Raw genomic sequence first — 25,432 nt, 5'->3', positions numbered from 1 at the left:
GAGGATGGAATATAGCAGGTGATTCACCCCTAGGACTGTCATGCATTTTCTACCAAAACTGCCTTGGCAAAGGCATAGCAACAGATTCAGTCTGTCCCGCTCATTTATCTAAGAAAAGGTTGGTAGGTGAATCTAACGAAAGGCAAGAGAGCCAGTATTATAAAAAGGACAGAGGCAGAAACTCAAATGCGTAACTGTTCCCACTGGCTGCCCACATTATCTATTTATGCTGCACCAATTTATTATGTCAGTGCATAAGCCAGGAAATCACATACAGTTGCATTCTATAAGCTGACTTCCTCCCACCCCCTTAAAAAAAGCTGATAAAAGATTATATGTAGTAAACCTATTCCAGTACATGATTTGGAGATTCCGGTGTTGGACTGGGGTGTACAAAGTTAAAAATCACACAACACCAGGTTATAGTCCAAGAGGTTTAATTGGAAGCACACTAGCTTTCGGAGCAACGAATTCAATGTGATTCCAATTAAACCTCTTGGACTATAATCTGGTGTTGTGAGATTTTTAACTTTATTCCAGTACAGTTACTTTCATTTTAAAGAATGCCTCTTCAACATGTTGCAAAGTTCTAAACTGATTGCCAGAAGTCTGTTTATATGTGCAGCTGGTTTTCAGACTATTGAAGTCAGTCTAGAAATAATAAAGAATACTATCAATAACACTCTGATCTCTATCATCCTAAATAATAAGTCTAATATTGGTGTGAATTGGAAGTGAATTTTAAACCTGCGTGAATAAGCAGAAAAAATGTCAAAAATAGGCAAGAGGAAACAAATCAATAAGAGAGGCCATAGAAAGAGAGTTAATAGTATATAAAACCTGAAGACCATTAGAGCAGATTGCACTGTCTGACCGGTTGTATGTTTCCAGCACATTTTGTTTTTATTTCAGATTCCCAGGATTGCGATTTGTTTTCCCCCCCATATTATAATTTATTCCCGTTCCTTTTGCAGAAAGCTTCAAGCTCCTCCCATGAGGGACGCATGGCAGAATCTCAACTTGTTGGGCCAGCTCATTTAAGGCCTTCATTTGAACCACCGCCCACTACCATCGCAGCTGTCCCTCCATACATTGGACCAGATACTCCAGCACTACGGACTCTCAGTGAATATGCAAGACCGCATGTCATGTCTCCAACCAATCGTAACCATCCATTCTTTGTTCCATTAAATGCCTCTGATCCAATCCTGGCTTACCATATGCCAAGCCTCTATAGTGCTGACCCTGCAATGAGAGAACGTGAGCTACGTGAAAGAGAGATTCGGGAGAGAGAGATTCGTGAAAGGGAGTTCCGTGAAAGGATGAAGCCAGGCTTTGAGGTTAAGCCACCTGAACTGGACGGTCTGCACCCAGCTGCTAATCCTATGGATCCATTTGCTAGGCATGGTGCATTAACAATCCAACCAGCAGCTGGAGCTCATCCATTCCCTCCTTTCCACCATGGATTGAATCCTCTAGAAAGAGAAAGACTTGCACTTGCAGGCCCTCAGTTGCGGCCTGACATGTCTTATGCTGATAGACTGGCAGCAGAAAGAATACATGCTGAACGCATGGCATCTCTTGCAAATGACCCACTTACAAGACTGCAGATGTTCAATGTGACGCCACATCATCACCAGCATTCACACATACATTCGCACTTACACCTACATCAGCAAGATCCATTGCACCAAGGTGAGTTGACTCAAGTCTGATCATTAACAGCCAAAAGAGTTGCTAGCCATTATGTCATCTTGTTTGTGTATTTATGTGTGCTGAAAGTTTGGAAATATGATACAGTGATGGTGAAAGAATATGACTTGAATGCTTCTGATATCACAACGTAAGTGCAATGATTTTGTGGTTACCTTAACAGTGAAAAATGCATGTACTTCACTAGTTTAATGATACTATGAATCTTAAATACGGGGAAGTAGAGTTTCAGCTTCAGAGTTAAATCAGGCAAACCATGCCTGAATTGTGTGTAAAGTTGCTCAGATTTGGTTATGTGATTCAGGCACTCACTAAAATAATTTGCACATCACAAATGAAAAATCTGCCACAAGCCAGTGATGTTGTTTAGTGCAATAAAATGGCATGTTTTCCATCTAAGTGCAATATGGTAATCTCATCAACTTTCATGAATACAGTTGAAATTAGGGTTCTTACCAAAAATAAACATTTTACTCCAGTCCTCCATCTGAGATGATTGAAAATTACTTCAAAAAACTATAAAATTGTTTGGTACTTTCATTCGTTGGCTTTCCTACTTAAGTGTCCTTTGACACAAGATTTCTAAATGTTCCCACTAGCACATGTGCAAGTATGAAAATTAAAAGAACTTGATCCTTTTGTAACCAACACAATCATCAGAATCTTGCAATGTTGCCCTGGGCAGATCTTGATCCAGGTATGGAAGATTTCAAAAACTGTTAACATATTCATGCGTAAATGTGACCTTTTGCACTGATTTGACCAATTCTATCCAGATTGGGCTGATATACTGGCATAATGAAGCAAATGCTCGAGCCTAGTGTTGTAAAGTAAGGTTCTGATATACAACATATTTTGCATTATTGCCCTTATTTCATATTAAAAGCACAAAACACAAGCCGCACAAATGCAAGCGTTATAAATGTGGCTTTCTCTATCCATGAAGCAACATTGTCATTGTGATTTTGTAATATACAAATTGTTGGAGTAAGGTTGAAAAGCATTGCATTACCAATTGTATGTATATGATTATTTGCACATTTTACAGAAGGGTGTGTAGCTAGATTTGAAGTAGAATTGTGTAAGTAGCTACAATTCAGCATTACACGTGGTCGTGCAAGTTCAGAACTGATAGAGAAATTCCTTTAAACCAATACGTTTTACAGCCTGATGCTATTCATTTTACTGAGTGTTCTTGACTAAAAGTGCACAGGAATGACACACTATATGTCAAGTCTAATGGTTGTTATATTTACAGTTGGTAAGCTGTGTTAAAGAAGAGGAATCTGAATATTCTGAAATGATTTGTAATTTGCAAATATATTCATAAAATGAAAAAAACATCAGGCATGGTATGTTAGAACAGTAAATGTTCACATTCACATGTGCCATGAATAAGTTTCCTGATTTTCGAGCATGCCCTCAGTGCTCAATGATGAGCTGTCTCATTTCAACACTCAGTATTTTGTTTCCTTGGCAACTCATGTTGGCTACCTTTCATCATTGGATTCTAGCACACAACTGTCATTAATTTGGGGAAAAAAAATCAGCTGTAATATTTTGTTTTTTAAAAAAAAGTTTGTTTTTAATAAAATGGGATGATTATTAAACTTACATAAGTGCAGAAGAAGGCACTTGCCTTTGTGTTGAGAATGCACATTCTCGACTCCCACTTACAGGAATTGCTTAGCTCAGGCCTCACAGTTGCAGAGCGTGGGAGGAAATCTCAAGAAGGCACATTCAACGCTTAGGTAAGTGTCTCAGTACACCATTAGAAAATCAGCTTGTTATTTCACAGTCCCATTAATCAGTGAAAATTGCTGAACTGCACAGGCTAACATGAAATGTGAACTTATATCTTGAATTTAGTGCAGAAATTTGAATCTTGCTGAATGAGCTACAAACATGGACAGGAGAGGTCATTTGGTTGCCAGAAAATCAAACAGATGAAGGCCAATATAATGTGTCATCATTGGACCTTACTCAATCTTTGAGAAACTGAATAAAAATATGAGGTGGATTTATCCCTTGTATGTTACTCTGAACCTTGAACCAGGCAGCTCACGTTCTTATCAACTAGAGTCTATTCTTTAATACCTGATTTCTCATTTTTCTTAATAGTCAGACAGATGGTAATTATCTATACTCGCTAAATTCTAAATCATTGGTTTTGGTGTCATTCCACAGTCAACCTAGTCAGTTGTGTTTACCATAGATTTAAATAAACCTGAAATCTATTTTCCATAATACCAATAGATTCCTCAAAGTTTCCTGTAATCCAAGTTTGTTTTCCTTAACTAAAAGATTGATTTGTAAATTTTCTTACGCACCTTGTTGTTTGTCTCTCTCAGTAAGTAAATAGATCTACTTATTAGGCATAAGAAGTAGGGACACGAAAAGATCCAACAATTTGTGAAACTGCCATTCAGTTCACTTTTGTCTGACCTTTAGCTTCAATTTCACTTTACCAACCATTCCATTTCACGTAATTCCTCAAGATATCAAAGATTTAAATATTTAATGATCAAGCTTCCATACACTTCTAGGTAGAGACTGTTTGCGTTCACAAATCTGTAAGTGAAGAAATTTCACCTCCTCTCTAGTCCTAGATGATCAGCAGTGATCGTGTATCTACGTCACTCAGCCTTGCATAAGCAGGTTATCCAATCATTATCACATTTATCTGTGTGGAAGTTTGTTGTGTGCAAATGGACGACCATGTTTTTCATATTGTAACATTGACTACACTTCAAAAAATTATTTATTTGGTTGTTAATTAGTTTGAGACTTCCAGTGGTTAGGAGAATTGCAATATTAAAACCAGTTTTTTTTATTTTCCAATATCAAGAACCTGCACAATTGCAGTTGTTTTCATTTAAGTGGGCACTTCTGCTGTTTAAAACTCCACGTAGGATATTTACAAATACGTTTGTGTTAACCAGCATAAACTTTAAACAATTTCCTTAATTTTAATTTTGATCTTTTTCTAATGATTTAGGAGCAAAGAAATCTGAAAAGCTTTCCAAAAATTATGCAGTTCGACTTCCTGTAACTGATGTATGTTAGTTATAACAAAACAGGGCAATGGGGAAATAAAATTTATCAAATGATTACTTTCTGTTTAACAAGAAAACTTGGTGTGACTTACAAAAGACCATAAGAGGAAGCATTTGATTTCTCATTAAGATATATCTACCAATACTGGGAAACTTACCATTATAACAAACCCATTTTCTTGCGAAAACATATCAGCAATCATAGAGTTTAATTTTCGCTTGGTGCATGTATTAGCTCTGAAAATAGCATACAACTGAATACATTTCAATTGCAGAGTGGCCTGGTACTGTTCATTGTGTTGCAATTAAATTGGCCAATTCAAAATTCCGTGTCTAGGGACCCAGGAGTCTGATAGGGATCTCTTTGAATCAGTTAATTAACTGTAAAGTAAATGCAAGTCACCACCAAAACTGTTCCCTCCTCAAAGAAGACCAAGGGAATTACCCCCATTTGGATATTTTGGATTCTTGTACGACAGCAGTTACTAGAATTATATTGCTTAGTGTAATGAAGTATTTTACAATATTTTGTGGTCATGAAGAGTGATAGATCAGTGAAAAGTTCTTTCATATTTACTCCTAACAGATTAACTTGCCATGCCTACATTTATAGTAAGAAACCGCATAATGATTTGAGTTCACTTTGTTAATGTTATAGGAAGAGCTTGTTGTCCAGGTTATGCGCAGACATTCACACATTTAAAAAGCACTGTGCAACATGAAATGCTATTAAAAAGCAGATTGTTTTGGAGAATATAGATAATCTCTTTACATGCCAGTACAGTTCCAGCTGCTTTGACAGTTTTTTCAGCTGACAACCCTTCTGCTGTATGCAAGTACAGATGGGCAAAAGTATATCAGGTGTCGGACTGAGGAGATTTCCAGAGCAGAAAATGCCAGTGTGATTTTGAAACCAGAAGATCTTGATTGGCTGCTGGACTATGTCACTTTGACCAATATGATGGTAGGATAGTGCCTTTGTCATTATCAGCAGCCATCTCCACTCCGTGTACTTTCGAAGCATCAGTTTTAGTTGATGGGAGGCATGGCCTTGTGGTATTATTGCTAGACTATCAATCCAGAAACTCAGCTAATGTTTTGGGGAGCAAGGTTCGAATCCCGCCATGGAACTTGAACTCAATATTAAGAAAAATCGGGAATTACTGTGAAACCATTGCCGATTTTTGGAAAGACTTGTCTGGTTCACTAATGTCCTTCAGGGAAGGAAACCGACCATCCTCCCTGGTCTAGCCTACATGTGACTTCAGACCCACAGCAACGTGATTGACTCTCAACTGACCTCTGCAATGACCTAGCAAGCCACTCAACTCAGTTCAAGGGCAGCTAGGGATGGGCACTAAATGCCCAGCAATGCCTCTGTCCCGCAAGTGAATGAAAAAGAATCTTTACATCTTTCATACCCATAGTTCATTGTTAGATCTTTTACTTATTTTCATTTATCCTATATGGAATTCTTGTTCAAAAGGCTGATTTTGTGAAATAAGTAATTTTTCGGAAGAATGTGACTGAATCTGAAAGTGATCATGTAAATGACTTGGTGAAGGTGTCCCTCAAGTGGATGATTAAATTCAAAAGTGGCTCTTAGCTGACCTGAATATCTGGCCACTTCAGAACACTAGTGAAGCAGCACCGTTTCTGACTATATGATAATTATGAACCAAACAACCCATGTGACTGTAGATAAAGGTGAACTATCCCTTCTCATTCTTGTTGACTTGTCTGCTGCTTTTGAGATTGTTGAATACAGCATCCTTATGCAGTGCGTTTCCTCTGTCATCTGGCTGGGTGGGAATGCACTTAGTCCATTCATGGGCTGTGGGTATTCCATTTATTGCACATCCCTTTTGCCCCTCAAAGATGATGGTGGCGGTGAGCTATCTTCTTGAACATTGAAGTCTGTGAAGGATAGATATGCTGACTGTGCTGCTGGGAAAAGAGATCCAGTCTTGCTGTCACATTTGACTTCTAGTGTTGAGTCACATGTACATACCGTCTGTGAGACCACCTAATTCCACCTCTAACATTGCCAGACTCTACATTTGATTCATAGAGTCAGAGAGATCTACAACATGGAAACAGACCCTTTGGTCCAATTCGTCCAGGCCAATCAGATATTCTAGAATAATTCAGTCCCATTTGCCAGCATTTGGCCCATATCCCTCTAAAACCTTACTATTCGTATATTCATCCAGATGATTCAATTTATCTGCTACTGAAACCCTGCCAACTATGTTAAAACCTCTAGATGTTTCTATTCAAATATATTACTAGCCAGCTCCCTATTGTTCTACATAAACTTGGGTTCGTCCAAACTTTGTCCAATTTACATTGTCCTTTTCACCTGTCACTCCCTTGCTTTCAGTTGTACATTAGATCCCCAGTAAGCAAAGCTTTGATTTTAAAATTCTCATTCTTGTTTTCAAATCTCCCCATCGTCTTACCTCTCTGTATCTTTGTCATCTACACCAGCCTCTTGAGATATCTGTGCTTCTCGGATTTTGGCCTCTTGAACATCCAGATTTTAATTGCTCCACTGTCGGTTGCTGCATGTTCAGCTGTCAAGCCCAAATTTCTGGAACTCTTCCCCTAAACCCCTCTCTCTTTTTTTTGTTCCTTTTAAATCCATCTCTTTGAATGTGGGTTCAGTTATCTGCTTTAATGTCACCTAATGTGATTCTATGTCATGTTTTGTTTCATAATGCTCGTGTGAAGCATTCTCCCTATGTCAGCGCGGGTTTCCTCCCACAATCCAAAGATGTGGAGGTCAGGTGATTTGGCCATGCTAAATTGCCCATAGTGTTCAGGGATGTGCAGGTTAAGTGCAGAAGTCAATGGTAAATATAGGGTAGGGGAATGGGTCTGGGTGGGTTACTCTTCGGAGGGTCAATGTGGATTTGTTGGGCCGAAGGGCCTGTTTCCACACTGTAGGGATTCTAATTTTAAGTATCTTGAGAGGCTTTGCTATGTTAAAGACACTACATATATCCTCCATGTTAGAACATGTAGACTAAGTCAGCAGCCGTCATCATTTTTGATTCCCAAATAAACGAAGAAGTTAGCAAATTGACCTCCTTCCCCTTGCAGTTCTGTTGAACGTTTCTCACCTCGAGTGTAATGTTCAGCTGCAATCCAAACTAACCTGGAAAATACTGATCTTATTCTTTTAGAATAAGTTCTCCATCCCAAAAATATATCATAGGTATTATATGAATAGCTTTGGATTAATAAAATAATTTGTATCCCTAGATAAATAAGGGAATATTGATTGTACTTATGCAGAATTAATTTGGGGATTTGTTAAAATTGAAACATTGAAAACCAATAGCATTTTTTCATAATCCAGGTTTACAATTCTAACATGCACATCCTGTGCAGTTCTACTCAAGTTATTGTACAATTGATTTGATTCTTTAAAGAAGAGAATACCATTTATACTGCCAGATGGGAAAGTATGATGTTAAAAGGCCAAGAGCAGGAAGCACAGCTTGATTTGGAATTAGTGACTGTGGTCCTTTCTAATCATGGTTGGATCAAAATCGCAACACCACCACCCCTCTTTTTCCCCCCCCTCACTCCCCACCAAACGCACACATGTCTGTCTCTTGCTGACAGTCCTGCACACTCGCTCTCTCACACTAACTCACTCACTCTCAATACCTACGCACTTTCGCGTGGGGTGTACACACAAACACACATGCACGCACCTCTGATACCAGGAAGGAGTGCCTTCACACAGACTGCAGCCAACACTATCTCATGGACAACAAATCCTGGCCTTCCTACCAATGCCCAATCCCTGGAAGGAAAAAAAATGGGCTCAGTTGCAGTTCTGTTGTCTCTTGCACCAGGTATAATTATTGTCATAAAAGTGGGGGAAACGCAGAGTAGTAAAGGCCAGTGATTTCTCCACTAGGTCCTTGGCAGCGCTCCCATTCCTCCATAAGGAATCAATTAAATCATCCGCCTTCAGTGCCTGCTGCTCCAAGGTGCCTCATATTCCTAGAAAGGACAGCACACTCTGCACATATTGCAACAGAATCAAAGTAAAGGTCTAAATTGCATCATCAGTCTCTAATGTTTGCATGTAAAAAAGAAAGAGCTTGACTTTGTATAACATTCTTCACAACACTCTGGTGTCTCAAAGCTCTTTTTAGCCAATACTGTACTTTCGAGTGTGGTCAATGTCGTGGGAAAACAGCAACTAATTTGATACAGTCCCTCTCAAAGGAGGCCTCTAAGAGAACCCAGTTATCTTCCATCGGTGAGACCGTGCATTGCCCTGTACTCTGTTTTACCAGCTCATGATTCTTCCAAATTCCCGATGAAAACTGCATTGCTTGTAGCCAAATGTACTGAAGCAATACTTGTGCATGGCCATTGCTTATTTAAACATTGTATCATCTAAATCCATGGACAACTGCAGGAAAATTTAATACTATGTTCTCAGTATTTAAGGTATTGTGATCATAACATCATAACTGTGGAATGGTTGCTTGTGGTATGTATCTGAACATAGTAGGCACCTTTTAAAAAGAAAAGAACCATTCCAAGAAAAGCATTGAACTAACCTTTGAAGATTTTCAGGAAATCTATGTGACCCATAAATCTGTTTCATTCTCATACTTTCTCTCCATTTGTTAAAAGATATACTTCAGAAATCCACTGAACTAATTCCTTATTTTCATTTCTCATCTCCCCCCTCTCATCATCATCCTATAGCCCTAAATTGCTGAGCTGATAACTAATAGATAGGTTGGTGAAATTTTTAGCATTGTGTTTTACAAAATAACATGGTTATGCTGATGCATATGCACAAGTCCCACATTGCTCCTGAGATGGATTGTCAGGGTCTAATGTGGTGGTGTGTGGAAAAATTAGCTTTCATTTTGTGCAATCTGGGACATTAGATCAGATTGCAAAAGGCTGACCATGAACAAATAGAATCTGCTCATTTAATATTGTTTTAAGTCAAACACCTAGCCATTTTGTCCTGTCACATTTCAGGATACCTGGCCAACTTCACTGACAATGACCTTGGGGTAAGCACTGTTTAGCAGGGAAGAAAGATTGTGAAGCTTGGGACTCTGCACCAATCACAGCCGATAGCAGTTGGCTTTTTTACCACAGGACAGGAAGAGTGTTTCTGCTCCCCTTGGCTTCACAGGAAGGCGTTTAGAATCTTGTTTATGAAGAGTGCAACTTTAGTTGGTCTTGATGCATGGTCTGGGTGCTACTAAAGAATACTGATTGCAGATGGCATGATACTTGCCCTATTCACTTCAGATGACGTACTGGAGAAGGGCCCTATGTGGGTAAGATTTCTCTTAATCACATATTTAAGGAAACTTAGTGTGTTTTAGGAATACCTGAAAAACGATCCAATTTCAGGTCAATAGATAGAGAATTTTGGTCACAAAGTTGGATCTTGCAACAAGGACCAAGACCCAAGGACTTAGGTTTGGAGAGCTTATATTAATCCAAATATCTAGACTAGACAATTTCACGTTTGCGTCATGTTGGGGTGGGTGAGTGGGAAGACGACAAAGACTAACAAAGGAATTGTTACAAGTCTAAAAGGTGCGTTAATGTGTAAGGGGTTCAGCAGAGGAGCCCAATGTTTGTCAGAAACAAGCAGTGATATAGAGGTGGATGTCACCATGACTGGTGATAATAGGACACTAAGCTTACAATAGCCTGGCTCATCTTTAGAGACTGGAGAAGAAGATGATATTAGTTATTATATTTAAAACCTCATTCACAATGCTTCTAGCTTGTTGCACTAAGCTATACGATATAATACAGTTACTTTTCCTGTTGTCTGAGTTTTTTTGTGCCCAGTAGTTTCAAAAGATTTTTCTTTTTCCTTAAAACTAGGTTCAGGAGGTGTGCATCCATTGGTGGATCCTCTAGCAGCTGGGCCCCATTTGGCTCGTTTTCCATACCCACCAGGTGCAATACCCAACCCACTATTGACCCAGGCTCCACATGAACATGAAATGCTCAGGCATCATCCTGTCTTTGGTAAGAAAATTCACATATCCAAAATAATTAATTCTGTATATTAATATTTTGAGAGGTTATGCTTATATCTCAGTAATAGATTATTTAAATTTAAATAAACTTTCTTAATTTAATTGTATCACTGGACTGGTAATCCAGAGACCTAGCTAATGCTATAGGGGGAGAACCAGAAATTGCTTGAGAAACTTGGGTCTGGCAATATCTGTAGAGAGAAAGCAGAGTTGACATTTCTCCATAAATGCTGCCAGACCTGCTGAGTTCTCCAGTTTGTTTTGTTTCAGATCTTTGGCATTCACAGTTCTTTGTTCTTGAAGCAATATAACAAAACATTGGTTCAAATCCCTCCATGGGAAATGTTGAAGTTTGAATTCCGTTTATAAACCTGGAATTAGAAGCCTAGTCTAAAGGTGACCACAGAATCTTTGTCCATTGTTGTAAAAAGCCATCTCCTTCACTAATGTCCTTACCTAGTCTAGCCCACATGTAATTCTCAATCCATTGCATTGTGATAGTCTCTTAAACATGTCTTCTAAATTGGCCCTGCAAGTCACTCAGTTTTATAAAACTACAATGAGGTCCAGAAGAAGGAATGAAAAAGAACAGACAACCCATCATTCACTGAGATCTGGAAACAACAATGGTACAGCCAGCCCTGTCAATACCACAAAGTCGTCTTTAGTAACAACTGGCTATTCATCTCAAATTGGGAGCGCTGTCCCATAGACAAGTCACGCAACACCTGGGCCTGGTCATGCTCAGGGACTCGTCTTACAATGTCACACACTTCACCACGTTTTCTCTGGGTTCATCCTATCCCACTCCTCAAGCTCAGACTGGTATGCTCTGCTCACATAAAGCAGGACAACTCCAACCAAGATAATTACTGTCCTTGCAGTCAGCCCTTAACCATTAGCAAAGTGATGGAAGGGATGTTGACAGTGCTGTGACCAGCATTTGCTCAGAAATAACCTGCTCACTGTTTCTCAGTTTGGGGTTCAGTTAGTGCTACTTGGCACCTGACCTCACTACAACTTTAGTCCAAACAACAACAAAAAAAAACTGAACTCCAGAGGGAAGAACATAGTGATTGACCTTGAAATCAAAGCAGAATTTGACAGTGTTTGGCTTCCACAATCCCTAGCAAAACTGGAGTCAGTGGGGATTGTGGTGAAGTTGCTTTCTGATTGAAGTGATACAAAACAAGTTAGTTGTGATTGTTGTAAGTCAAATCATCTCAACCCCAGGTTGTTACTACAGGAGTTCGTCAAAGTAGATTTGTTTTCTAATCACTCAGTGCAGAGATGTTATTACACACCTCTGGAGCAGGCAGCACTTGTACCCAGGCTTCCAGGTCCAAACAATGGCACGGCAGCATCACAGGCTAACATCCAAGGCCAAATTATCTTTAGCTTCTCCATCAATAACTTTCTTCATAAGGCCAGAACTGGGGTCATTTGCTGATGATGGTAAAATGTTCAGCATCATTGTGACTGCTCAAGTATAGAAGTAATCACTGACCATATGCAGCTGGACCAGGACAATGTCAAGGTTTGGGCTGATAAGAGACATGCAACACTTGTGCCACACAAATGGTGGGCAATAGCTATTTCAAACCAGATTGAATGCAACCATCACCCCTTGATACAAATGGCATAATCATCATTAAATTCCATTCCCTCCCCTCGAATCCTGGGAGTATCCATTGACTGGAATCTGAACTGGACCAACCATATAAATACTGTGGCAACAAGCGCAAATCAGAGATAAAAACAAAACATCTTGGAGAAATTCAGCAGGTTTGGCAACATCGGTGGAGAGCAACACAGTTAAGGTTTTGAATCCAAAGATTCTGACTTGGAAATGAAAGATTAGAGGCTAGGAATTCTGCAACAAGTTGCTCACCTCGTGGCACTCTCTGCTTGTCTACTACCTGCAAGTCAGAAGTATGATAAATCTGTTCCATTTGCCTGGATAAATGTAACTCCAACAACACTTGAGAAGCTCATCCAAGACAACACATTCCCCACACGCAACATTCACTCACTTCACCATGGATGTACAGTTGTAGCAGTGTGTGCCAAGTATAAGATGTACTGCAGCAACTTAACCAGGCTCCTTAAACGGCATCTTCAAATCCTGTGACCTCTAGGAACAAGAGCAAGGTAAAAGGGCTACACATGCATGGGAGCACCATCATGACCTGTACATTCTCCAAGCTGCACACTATCCTGACTTTGAATTATATTGCCATTCCTCCACTTCACTGGGTCAGTATCCTGGAGTTCTCTTCCTAACAGCAGCATAGGTGTAGCTGTAATGCAGGACTGTAGTGGTTCAATAACAAAGCTTACCACTGTCTTCTCGAGCGCAATTAGAGATGGACAGTGATGCCCACATCATATTAATTTTTTTTTAAATTAGATTATAATTTGACCAAATGGTTCATTTACAGTTTGTTTTTATTTGTTGAACCTATGCTTTCAGCATGTAACAGTTTACAACCTATGTAAGAACAGGCAAGTGATCTCTCCTGTCATTTTGCTTTCAGGTGGACCATATAGAGACCTGCCTGGTGCTATCCCAGCTCCAATGTCAGCAGCACACCAACTGCAGGCAATGCACGCCCAGTCAGCAGAACTACAGAGACTAGCAATGGAACAGCAATGGCTACATGGCCATCACCATATGCACGGAGGTCCCCTTCCTGGGCAAGAAGACTATTATAGGTAAGAATAGCTGAACTTTGCTGTTCAGCATTTCACTTTGAAATAGATATAAATTTCATTTAATTGAATTCTTCACGTGGGATTGTTCTGACTTATGATTTACAGTACTCATTTTGAATCAGAATGTTGATAGTTAATGCTTACAGAATATTATAAAACCTGATCTGAACCCAACAGGAGTAGCTGACCTTGTGCAAGAATGCTCATTTATGTCTTGATTTCTCAGTTGAGGTCAGAATTTCTCTCTAAAGAGCATCTTAGCAGAACTGAAATGGGAACAAGTAAGAGTGTACTGCCTCAAATTGATATGCTAGCCCTTTTTCACTCTGGCATACATTTTTCTGAAATTTGTTCTTGGGATCTGAACATCATTGGGCGGGGCCAGGATTTGTGCTGATCCCCAATTGACCATGAGCTGCTGCCTTGAATCTCTGTAGGCCTTGTAGTAGGTAGAACTACAGTGGATAAATGGCTTGCTGGACCATTTCAAAAGGCAGTTAATAGTCTACCATATTGGTGTGTTCTGGAGTCAGGTATACGTGAGACTATTTAAAAACATTTACTGTCTGCTCCTGAAGAACATTAATGAAGCAGGTATGTTTTTATAATAATCCAGTACATTATACATTTTTGTCCATATTTGCTTCCCATCAAATTTAAATTTCACCATTTGCTGTGATAGAATTTGAATTAATGTCCCAGGGGCATTTGTCCAGGCCCCTGGATTGCTATTCCAGTAACTTTACAATAGTGTTACTGTCTGCTGAAAATTATGAAACTTAATCTCTGACATCAACATCATTCTTATGGAAACAAGCTGTCTTTTTTTCGAAATTACTGGCAATGCAAATATTTTCACCTATTATTTTAAATCAGTGTTGAAAGTTTTCAGTGCATTTGATCTTTTAGCTTTGTCATTTTGGCACTAACTTTTCCAGATCATGGTAGATCCAGCAAGGCTTTGATTTTGTGTGCAATATTTTCCAATTTCTTATATGAACAAAAAGAAAATCTGACTTCTGTTTCAGATGAGATACAAGTAAGCACACAGAAAGGGAGACTCCCTGTTTTAGAGTTTTCGTCAAAAATACTGATTTTCTTGTTCGTCGACTCCATGAGAATGTCACTCAGTGGGAGGTGAAGTTCTTTGCATTTTGTTCCATGCACTGTGCACAGTAATACACAGACTCATGGCAAAAGTTTACAGAGATCTTGAACTGAACCAATCTGAAATAATCAAATTTTGAAAACATAACCTACAATTGACTTGTAAATGGGAAATGTTATTAAACAATGCCTCAATGCAAATAAATGACAGTTTGTTTAAAATTCTTGTTAACTGATATACTAAATTTAGTTGCCCTTGAAAATGGTAGCAGTTTTGTTATTGTGTAACCTTTAATTTTTAATGATTAATCAATTATTACTACTTGCCTGTGCTTTCCAGAAATATCCAACAAAACTGTCACACACAATTTCTAAAATAATGTACCCATGTTTTAGGCAGTTACTTCTGGTCTTCATAAGGATTCCTAAGTATTTGTCCAGAAAATAATTAAATTCAAAATTACCCATGTGTTTGTATACATATAAAAAGCAATGTCACTTCATCACTTTGTGGTCTTATAAGAAAGAGTTTCCAAATACCATTACCTATGAGAATTATACCAGTTGTTTGCTGGACCATAAGTCTAGAAGAAGCAATGCTTCATTTAAATATTTCAAAAAGCCATCGTGTTTACGTTAGACTTGAAGTGTAGTTCTACACAGATTAGCTAAGTCATGCATTGGACCATGCAGATCTAAGCAATTAGTATTTGAGCATCATGTGTTTGAAACAGTATAATTCACCACTAACTAGTATTTATGTAGTCTTTAATATAAAACATCCCGAGGCATTTTACAGAGGCAAAATAAAGCAAAATATGACATTAGATGCTTTATTGAATTTTCACCCAGAATCATAGAGCAAGGAAACAAAGCATTCGGTCCAACCAGTTCATGTTGAACATATTCCTAAACTAAACTGGTTCCACCTGTCTGCTCCTGGCCTGTATCCCTCCAAACATTTCTTCTTCATGTATTTATCTAAATGCATTTTAAATGTTATAACTGTACCCACAGCCACCACTTCCTTTGGAAGTTCATTCCACACATGAACCACACTTTTTTTTTAAATTGTTCTTCATGTCTTTTTTAAATCTTTCTCTTCCCATCTTAAAAATATGCCCCTAGTTTTGAAACCCCCCACTCCAGGGAAAAGACACCTGCTATTCACGTTATCTATACCCCTCATGATTTTATAAACCTTTATGAGGTCACCCCTCAATATCTTATTCCAGTGGAAAAAGTCTCGGTCTCTCCTTATATCCAAAACCTCCATACCAAGCAACATCCTGGTAAATCTTTTTTGTACCCTCTCCAGCTTAATAATATTCTTCCTATAACAAGGTGACCAGAACTGGGTAACAGAAGAGGCCTCACCAACCTCCCGTAAAACCTTTACATAACATCCTAATTCCTAAACTCAAAGGTCTGAACAATGAAGGCAAGCATGCTAAACACCACCTTAACCAACCTATCTGTATGTGATGCAAGCCACAAAGAATTGATGTACCTGAACCCCTAGATGTCTCTGCTTTACATTGCTACCCAGGACCCTATTTTTAATTGTATAAGTCCTACCCTTGTTGTTTAACCATCTATCCAAATTAAACTCCATGTAACACTCTTCAGCCCATTGACCCGATTGATCAATATCTCTTTGCAATCTTAGATAGCATTCTTCATTGTCCACTATACCACCAGTTTTGGTATATCTGCAAACTTACCATGCCTTCTATATTCTCACCTAAAATTATTTATATAATTTACAAACAAAAGTGGACCCAGCACCGATACCTGCAGAACACTGCTGGTTTCAAACCTCTAGTCTGAAAAACAACCCTCCTCCAACACACGCTGTCTCCTGCCATTAGGCTAATTTTGTATTTAATTGGCAAGCTCACCTTGAATCCCATGTGATCTAACTTTACTAATTATTCCACAATGCAGAAACTTGTTGAAGACTTTACTAAAGTCCAAGTAAACAACGTCTACTGCTCTACCTTCAGCCATCTTGGTTATTTCTTCAAAAAACACAATCAAGTTTGTGAGACACAATTTCCTTCACACAAAATTGTTCCTAATCATTCCTTGCCTCTCCAAATTCATATAAATCCTGTCATTCAGAATCACTTCTAACAGCTTATCTACCATCGAAACCAGACCCACTGGTCTATAGTTCCCACATTCTCCTTACATCCCTTCTTAAACAAAGACGTAATATTATCCACTCTCCAGTTATCCGGCCCCTCACCCATGGTTATAGATGATGCAAATATTTCTGCAAGGGACCCCGCATAAGAGACACAGAGTTACATGGCTGGTAGATTTAGAGATGTGATTACACATCAGGATCAGTCAGATAGATGGGCAATTGTCAGGGTAGGTAAAAAGATAGTTCACAAGTTTCCCGTGACTATCCTTCTCTCAAACAGATACTCAGTTTTCAGTACTGTTGAAAAGAATGGTCTCTCAGAAGAAAATAGAAGAGGCAGCCAGATCTTGGGCACTAAGGATGAATCTTACGATAGGTGAGGTTTGACAAGATTCAAATGAACAATTGTTACAGGGGACTGTCCTGTCAAACTGCATTTATTTCAACGCAAGGTCTTATAGGTAAGGCAATTTCCTCCCCAACATCCTGGGATACACAAGATCAGGTCCCAGAGATTCATCCCCCTTTATATTTTCTGAGACCTCCAGCACTTCCTCTATTCTTTCAAAACATCAACATTTATTTCCCTGAATTCTCTAGCCTCCATTTCTTTCTCCACAGTAAAAACTAATTCAAAATATTCATTTAATATCTCTCCTATCTCCTGAAGTTCAACGCAAAGGCGATCTTTTTGATCGATAAGGGTCTCTCTCTAGTTACTGTCTTGCTCTTGATGTACGTGCAGAATCTCTGTATTATCCTCAAGAATATTTGCCAAGGCTATCTCATATCCTCTTTGCCTACCTGATCTCCCTCTCGAGTATGCCCCTATACTCAAGAGATTTATTTGAACTCAGTTGTCTATATACTAATATGGTTCTTTTTTATTTTTGTATAGAACCTCAACATCTTCATCCATTGTTCTCTAATCCTACTAGCCTTACCTTTCACTCTAACAGGAACATGATGACTCTGAACTCCCTTTATCGCAGTTTTGAAAACCTCCCACTTATCAGATTTCCATTTATCTGTGACCAGCCTATTCCAATCAATTTTTGCAAGTTCTTGTCTCATACCATTAAAATTTGCCTTTCTCCAATTAAAACTGTGAATTTTATGGAAGGCTTATCCTTTTCCAAATAGCATTATGATCATTAGACCCAAAGTGATCCCCTACTATCACTTCAGTCACTTGCTCTGTCTTATTGCCCAACACAAGGTCAAGTTCTGCTCCTTCACTAGTTAGAAGGTTTACATATTGATAAAGAAAATTTTCTTGAACACGTTAAACAAATTGTTCACCGTCCAAACCTTTAGCACTATGGCATTCCCAGTTAAGCTTTGGAAAATTGAAATCACCTACTGTTACAATCTTATTATTCTTACATATATCTGAGATTTCTCTGTATAATTGTTCCTCGATTTCCCACTGACTATTGGAAGGTCTACAGTATAATCCCATCACTGTGATTATTCCTTTTTATTTCTATTTTCAACCCATATATTTTCACTGGGCGATTTTTCAGAAATATCTTCTCTCGTTACAGCGATAATGTTTTCCTTAATCAAAAACACCAATCTGTCTCCTCTTTTGCCTCTCTTTCCATTCTTCCTGTAGCATCTAAAATCTGGATCATTGAGCTGTCCATCCCTCAGCCAAAAGTCTGTAATAGTTGTGATGTCCCAATCCCATGTTCCCAAACAACCCCGAGTTCATCAGCCTTACCTATAAGACCTTGCATTGAAATAAATGCAGTTTGACAGGACAGTCCCCTGTAACAATTGTTAATTTGAATCTTGTCAAACCTCACCTATCGTAAGATTCATCCTTAGTGCCCAAGATCTGGCTGCCTCTTCTATTTTCTTCTGAGAGACCATTCTTTTCAACAGTACTGAAAACTGAGTATCTGTTTGAGAAAAGGATAGTCACGGGAAACTTGTGAACTATCTTTTTACCTACCCTGACAATTGCCCATCTATCTGACTGATCCTGATGTGTAATCACATCTCTAAATCTACCAGCCATGTAACTCTGTGTCTCTTATGCCCTGAACGATATTAAGCGTAAAAAGAAGCAGATTACAATAGCACCTTATATATGAAATAAACTACCTTTCCTTACCCAAAGAAACAATGTTAAGCATGCAAAATACAAGAAATAAAAATCAAACATATAAATCTTAAATAAAATAACCTATTAGCTGAACAATCAAATTGAAAAATAATGGCGACTCAAATGATCCAGCATGCAGCTTTCAATCTTCTGATTTTAAACAATTCTCACTCCAGAGCCGACCACATGTGGGCCTATCCAAAAGGTCCATTATCAGAACCTCATTTAAAAATAAATCTGTTTCTTTTAGCTTATTTTTGCTTTTTTATGTTTTTGATTATAAAAAAAACTGAAGACAAATTAAAAAAAGATCTTGTACTACTAAAGTGTAGTAACTAAGAAATGTAGAATTAAGGTATGTGTAGACCGTTCCAAAGATTTTGTTAACCCAACTCAGTTTGAAAAAGATTACACACTTATTTTGCTTTTTTGACTATAAAAGAATCAAAAATGAATCAAAATAAACACCCTATACTACTGAAATGTAATAACAGTAAGAAATCTAAAAGTAAATCTAGAAATAAGCCTGTAATTTCAGGAGCAGCTGAGAGAATGAAAGAAATGAATGAAAAAAATAAACTTAAGATAACAGGAGTCAACCATACAATTCTTCAAGCCTTCCCCACCATTCAGTACAAACATCGCTGATGTTTGAATTCAATCTGCTTTTCTGCCCACTACCCTTATTGTCTGAGAGACCAAAACCTGTAAGTCGCCTTAAATAGATTCGACAATGGAATATCTGCAACAATCTGAAGAGAATTCTAAGCATTCACACACTTTCAGTGAAGAAATTTCTCCTCATCTCAGTCCTAAATGATTTGATCCCTTATTCTGAAACAACCTCATTAAGGAATAGTATCGACCAGTGATTCAGTAAGAAATTGTATTTGTATAATACTTTGAACATTCCAAGACACACACCTGAAATTTCAACAAATAAAATTTAACGTTCGTCGGGCAATTCCATTAAGTGATGAAACACGGACCCACATAGATCAGGTAGCTCCCAGACTCAATTCGTAATGTTTGCTGTTATTGGTCAGGGTGACATTGGCCTTAGTGCCTGCACCTTGAAGATTGAAAGAGGAGAAACACAGAAACAACAAAAGAAAAGCATGATACAGACCCTTTCTCATCCACCTCTTGATTCCTTTCACCATTAGGCAAGGTGGAAACCCTAGCTGCACCTGTTTATGTAACCCATAAAGACTGACTGGTGAATTCTGTGAGGTAAAGACTTCTCATTAGATTGCAACAAGACTTGTAAGTGACTTATTCTAATCAGATATTGGATTTGTTTCAAAAAATTAGCATGGTGAAAACTTGCCATTTATATTTTGTTTTGAATATAGCCCCTAGAAATTATGCCTAATATTGAGCATACCTTTTAAAAAAAAAGCCTCAACTGCCTTGAGCCATTAGAAAATGCAAATCATAATACAGTGCACAGCACAGGCTAAGACATCTTTTGTACTACGTTAAATTTTTGAAACGAAGAACCTTTATAATCAACAGCAATGACACTTGCATGCCTGTGTTTACTTCTTCTCGTGGTATTTTTGAACGATTTCCATTGCATTCTGTATTAAACATCATCTTATGGGTGTTGTTTGTAGATCAGCACACTCTTCAGGAATTGCAATAGTAGCTGAGAATTTAAGAGCATCTCCGTAGTAAGCTTTGGGGAGTGGGTGGGTGTGGAGTTGCAATAAAAATTGTCTCAACTGTACAAAGTTGCAAAAAGATCTCCACAGTTTGTGAGTGGGTTAGAAACAATGGTGAATGGAGTTCGGTGTGGACAACTGTGATGTCATCCACTTTGGATCAGAGAATGTTAGGATATTTTGTTGAGTGTCAAGAAGCAGAGAGATATTGATGTCACTAAAGGTCACTTCAGCAAAAGTCACTAAATCCTAATGCATATATACACAGAAGGTAACTAAGAATCCTAATAGAGTTTTGTTTTATTTTGTTCTTGTGACATGAGCATCACTGGCTGGGTCAGAATTTATTGCCCAACCTAACTGCCCTCTGGAAAAGTGATGGTGAACTACTGCAGTCCGTGTGGTGTAGGTTCACCCACAACACTGTTAGGAAGAAAGTTGCAGGAATTTGACCCAGCAGCACTGAAGGAACACCCAATAGAGTTCTGGATTCCAGATCAGAATAGTGTCCCTTGAAGGGGAACTTACAGGGGTGGCAGTGTTCCTATGTATCTGCTGCCCTTGTCCTTCTTGGTGATAGAAGTCATGGATTTGTAAAGTTTCAATTATATTTCAAAGCTTTAAAATACAAAAGTGAAGAAAGGATGTTTCAGCTGTGCACAGCTTTTTTTCAGCTTCGTTTGGAATAACGCATTTGGGTACCAAACCTCAGGAATGCAGTGTTAGTTTTGGAAGGGATGCATCATTGATTCATCATATTGCTACCAGGGCTACATTGAGATTAGATTCCATAAATCTGATTCATATTGCCTTGAGTTTTGAAGATTGAGGGATAAGCAAATCGAGGTGTTCAAAATGAGAAAGCAGTTTAATGGAGTGGATCTAGAAAAATGCTTCACTTTGTTGAGAAAATCCAAACCGGGATGTAGTATGAAGAATTTAACTATTTAAGATAGAAAATCAGAAAGCACTTCAGGGCTAGTGGAAATTTGGAATTGTCTTCCCCAAAAGGTTGTGGACTCTGGATTAATTGCAGTGTAATGACTCAGATTGTTAGATTTTCTTCAGGGTAAGGGTATCAAATAAAGATGGATATTTGGAGTTGCAGTACAGATCAGTAAGAATTGAAAGATCAGACTAACTTCCACCAATTCCTATATACAACTGGTAAGGCCATCAAATTCTCAGTAGTGAGCCTGAATATCTGCGTGCGGAATTTATCTGCTGGAACCTTTCCATTTAGTTTGCTCTTATCAGGGTCCATGGAAATTGTTAATGCACATGATGTGTTCTGGCTTTGTCAGGTTGAGAATGTTGCATCATTATATTCAGTGAATGTGTTTTTGTTAAGTTTTCCATTGAAACGTATGTACTGTCGAATTTGGCCTAAAGCTTGTCTGATTTATCATGGACCAAACTGTCTTTAATGGAGATTTGTATTTTTCAGCTTTTTTTAAGCACAGGTAAGTGAGTAAAATATACAACTTTGTTTTAATTAAACACATCTGAAGGGTGTTTTTCTCAAATAAATCATCTCAATATGTCTTTTTTTTCATGAGTACCATTCTGTTTCTCTTATAGCCGTCTGAAAAAGGAAAGTGACAAACCACTTTAATTCCTGAACCATATGAAGGCTCACTCAGACGGGCAAAGGTCAATCAACCAGTACTTTGGAAGGAGCTCTGACATCCTGCAAGAATGACAAAAAGAGATCTTCCTAAAAAGATTTCCAACCCCATCCCCTCACCCCACCAAAAAAGATCGTATGATTTTATTTTGTAATATTCATCTGTGGAGGGGGCTGGCTGTGGATCGTTGCACGACATTGCATTTGATTATATGACAGTCAAAAATGCACGCTGAGCAGTGTTTCCAGCTGTTCTTGTAATGGTACTAGACCGGGTTTCAAACGGTCACTGCACAATGCAACCTAACTAAAACAAAACACAAAAAGTTAACAGATTTAAGTTCTGATTATAAGTACTATAGTACATTTTATTACTCCTTAAATAATATGTAGGATATCCTCATAATTTTAAAGAAAAGTCAAATCTATGGCATGGCTTTTGAGTTTGTAAATAAAGAAAATTAAACTTATAAGTAAAGGATTAGTTGTGGATTTCTAATTGGATAACAGATTGCAAAAGTTAAATGTTTTAAACAGCTTCAACTCCTTTAATTAAAGGAGAAGTTAGCTGTGTGGTAATGTTTCCTCTGAAATGGAGTGTTTTTTCTGTGTGTCTAGTAGCAGTGGCATGCATCAAAAGGTTGCAGGGATTGTGGTCCAGACAAATGTCAACATAGCCTTTTATTATGTTCATTAAAATCTACATAAATAGTATTTTACCATCACTGGGTTTGGGCATCCATACCATGCTGGTCAACAATGCAGACTATTACTAGACTGATCTCTTGCCAACAGCATGAAAGAAATCTAGGCTCTCTGTTCAAATCATTAAAAATATTTTCAGTATCCAAAATATTTGAGACAGTTGAATCTTTTACCACTGTTTTATAGTGATAATTTTATGATTTAATATTTAAAAAAATTAGGAACAAATAAGCTACTTTTGTATTTGCGTTTAACGTAACATCGAGCATTTCTGCTTTCATTAAACATGCATTAAAGTATTGCACATAACTGTGGCATCATGCTAATTTTCTACTTGTCAACCTACTTTCGCATGTGGAGAAAACCGACAGCCCATAATTAAATATCAGATTCAAGGGCATTAATGTGTCACAAGTCGTCTTCACAAAAATTAGGTAAACAGTTTGGGAGTACAGGAAAATAGGACCAAAAGTATGAATTGAACTTCTGTGTTATTCTTGATTGTGATCACGCACCTGTCACTCTGTCAATCAACAAAAGTTTGTTGTCAAACATTTAAGCAGCTCAGACCTCCCCATTGTAGAAATACATTGTACACAAGTGTACTTTTCTCACTCGATGGGAAAACATTTAATGAGAAGAGTTTGAGGTAGAACAAAGGCTTGTGCGTACTGGTAGAAAAGTCCTTTCTATTTCTGAAATAAATGTTCTGAAAAGATGTTGATTCAAAGAATAATTATAGTCAATCAAAAAGATTCAGTTTTTAAGTCCCTTTTATAATATATATATCATAGCAGCTATTTTGGTTTTGGGCTTTTGATTACCTTGCAGAGATTTATACTCATTTTACTTCAGTCCTTTACCATTTTGCATTAATGTCTGATTTCAGCAGTGTGGGTATCTGAGATACCAGCAAACTGAGCTGAAAACCTGTCAGTGAATAACATTAACTTTAGAGCAGGGGCTGACTGATATTGCTCTTTTGTTAATAATAATGTTTTTATATCTTAAACAACTGAAAATACCACTCTTAAAATGGTTTTGAAAGTTTGAACTTTACGTTTTATCAAAGAAGGTATCACTTTGTTGTCAGAAGCTGAATGCAGGGAGTCTGGCTGATGTCTGCACTGGGTAACTGGTTTCCTGATGGTGCGTATTTGTCTTTCCCCTTGATTTTATCAAGGACTGTATATTTTCCATTGTAGACTGTTATGTGGTGTTCACTGTCATAGGACTGTGTTTAATTAAAAAGAACGAACTACATGGTGTGCTCACACCCTGGATAGTGACACAAAGGTTCAAGTTTTTATTTTGCTTTTGTGTTTTCCGAAGTATAATGTTTAATGTTGTCAATGGTCCAGCTTCTTATTTCACTGCAGCATTAGCAGAATGTACATTCTGATGCTAAATTTATATATATCTTGAAGCTTAATGTATATAATAGTAGTTTGCCATGGGATAACACAATGTAAACAAGAAGTAGAAGCAAAGATTGTGAGTCCTGTGTTTTCTCCATTTGAGTATTTTGTAATTTTTGAAATATTTGTGACTTAAATAAACCAGACAGAGCTGCAATGTTCATGTTTTCATTTAGCTACAAAACTAGAGGTCAAAATACCAGCTCACTTCTCACTGTTGGTTGCCAATGTGCTGATGTTTGCACTAGTTAAAATGGTTTGCTTCTTGTATATGTATAAAGACAACTAATTAGGTTACCGTGGAGGCCATTTTATTCTCAGTAAGTTTGGTAACCTAACCATTACAAGCACTTAATGATAAAAACTGACAATTGAATGATTATGCCTTTGATTGATTGACATCAGATTGTTCTGAATGCAGCCATTGATTAAGTATTAGAACATATGAACATGGAATAAGAGTAGGTCACTTGGCCTATTGAGCCTTCACCACTATTTAATAAGAACGTGGCTGATTTGATTTTAACCTCAATTCAATGTTTCTGCATATTCCCAATAATCTTTCAAAATCAAGAATTTATATACCTCCAAATATTTTAAAATTCTGTATCCATTGCCTTTTAAGGAAGGGAATTTCAAAGTCACTCAGCCTTCTTATTGAAAAAAAAGTGTCTCCTTACCTCTGCCTTCAATGGGTTTAGATACTCCTAATTTAACAAGGGGGAGGGGTTTGACCTATCCTTCTGATACAGTGCTGCTCTATTACCATAATTATTATAAACTTACAACACTGATGTTCCTGTCCTTGTTCATATTTGCAACCTGGAATTACACCTTAGGATTGTAGCAGACAGAGACCTTACAACCTTTAACTAAAACACTGTCTATGATTTCATGTCTTTCATGGTGAATGGGAAGCTTTACTCCAGCCCTCAGGTGACAAGGTGGTGAGAGTGAGTGAGGAGTTGTGTGGGTAGGGATTGTTGCTCATTTATTTCATCTTAAGGATTTCTCATAAATATGTTTTACTGCTCCACCATGATGAGTGGAATTATAATATTATATTCCATTAATTAAGAGAATAAAGAGAACAGATTACGCTAATA

At 37.9% G+C, this 25,432-nt stretch overlaps 1 protein-coding gene across 9 annotated transcripts in view; it reads left to right on the top strand.

Moving 5' to 3' along the window:
* The window catches only part of rerea (arginine-glutamic acid dipeptide (RE) repeats a), a 558,826-nt gene extending 534,343 nt beyond the window's left edge, over positions 1-24,483 (top strand). For 6 of the 9 annotated variants that reach the window (XM_043676158.1, XM_043676153.1, XM_043676154.1 and 3 more), the window contains 5 exons: positions 975-1,695; positions 10,665-10,811; positions 13,360-13,537; positions 20,076-20,142; positions 22,158-24,483. In XM_043676158.1, the coding sequence (XP_043532093.1) occupies positions 975-1,695; positions 10,665-10,811; positions 13,360-13,537; positions 20,076-20,118 (1,089 nt within the window). In that variant the 3' untranslated portion in view covers positions 20,119-20,142; positions 22,158-24,483. Of the gene's footprint in view, positions 1-974; positions 1,696-10,664; positions 10,812-13,359; positions 13,538-20,075; positions 20,176-22,157 lie in introns of all 9 variants that reach the window. The other 3 variants (XM_043676159.1, XM_043676157.1, XR_006309302.1) reach the window with 2 other exon arrangements.
* Positions 24,484-25,432: the final 949 nt, after the last annotated feature.

This window comes from Chiloscyllium plagiosum, chromosome 34, assembly GCF_004010195.1.
Source record: "Chiloscyllium plagiosum isolate BGI_BamShark_2017 chromosome 34, ASM401019v2, whole genome shotgun sequence".
Lineage (NCBI taxonomy): Eukaryota > Metazoa > Chordata > Chondrichthyes > Orectolobiformes > Hemiscylliidae > Chiloscyllium > Chiloscyllium plagiosum.
This window is presented reverse-complemented; position numbering and strand designations above follow the sequence as displayed.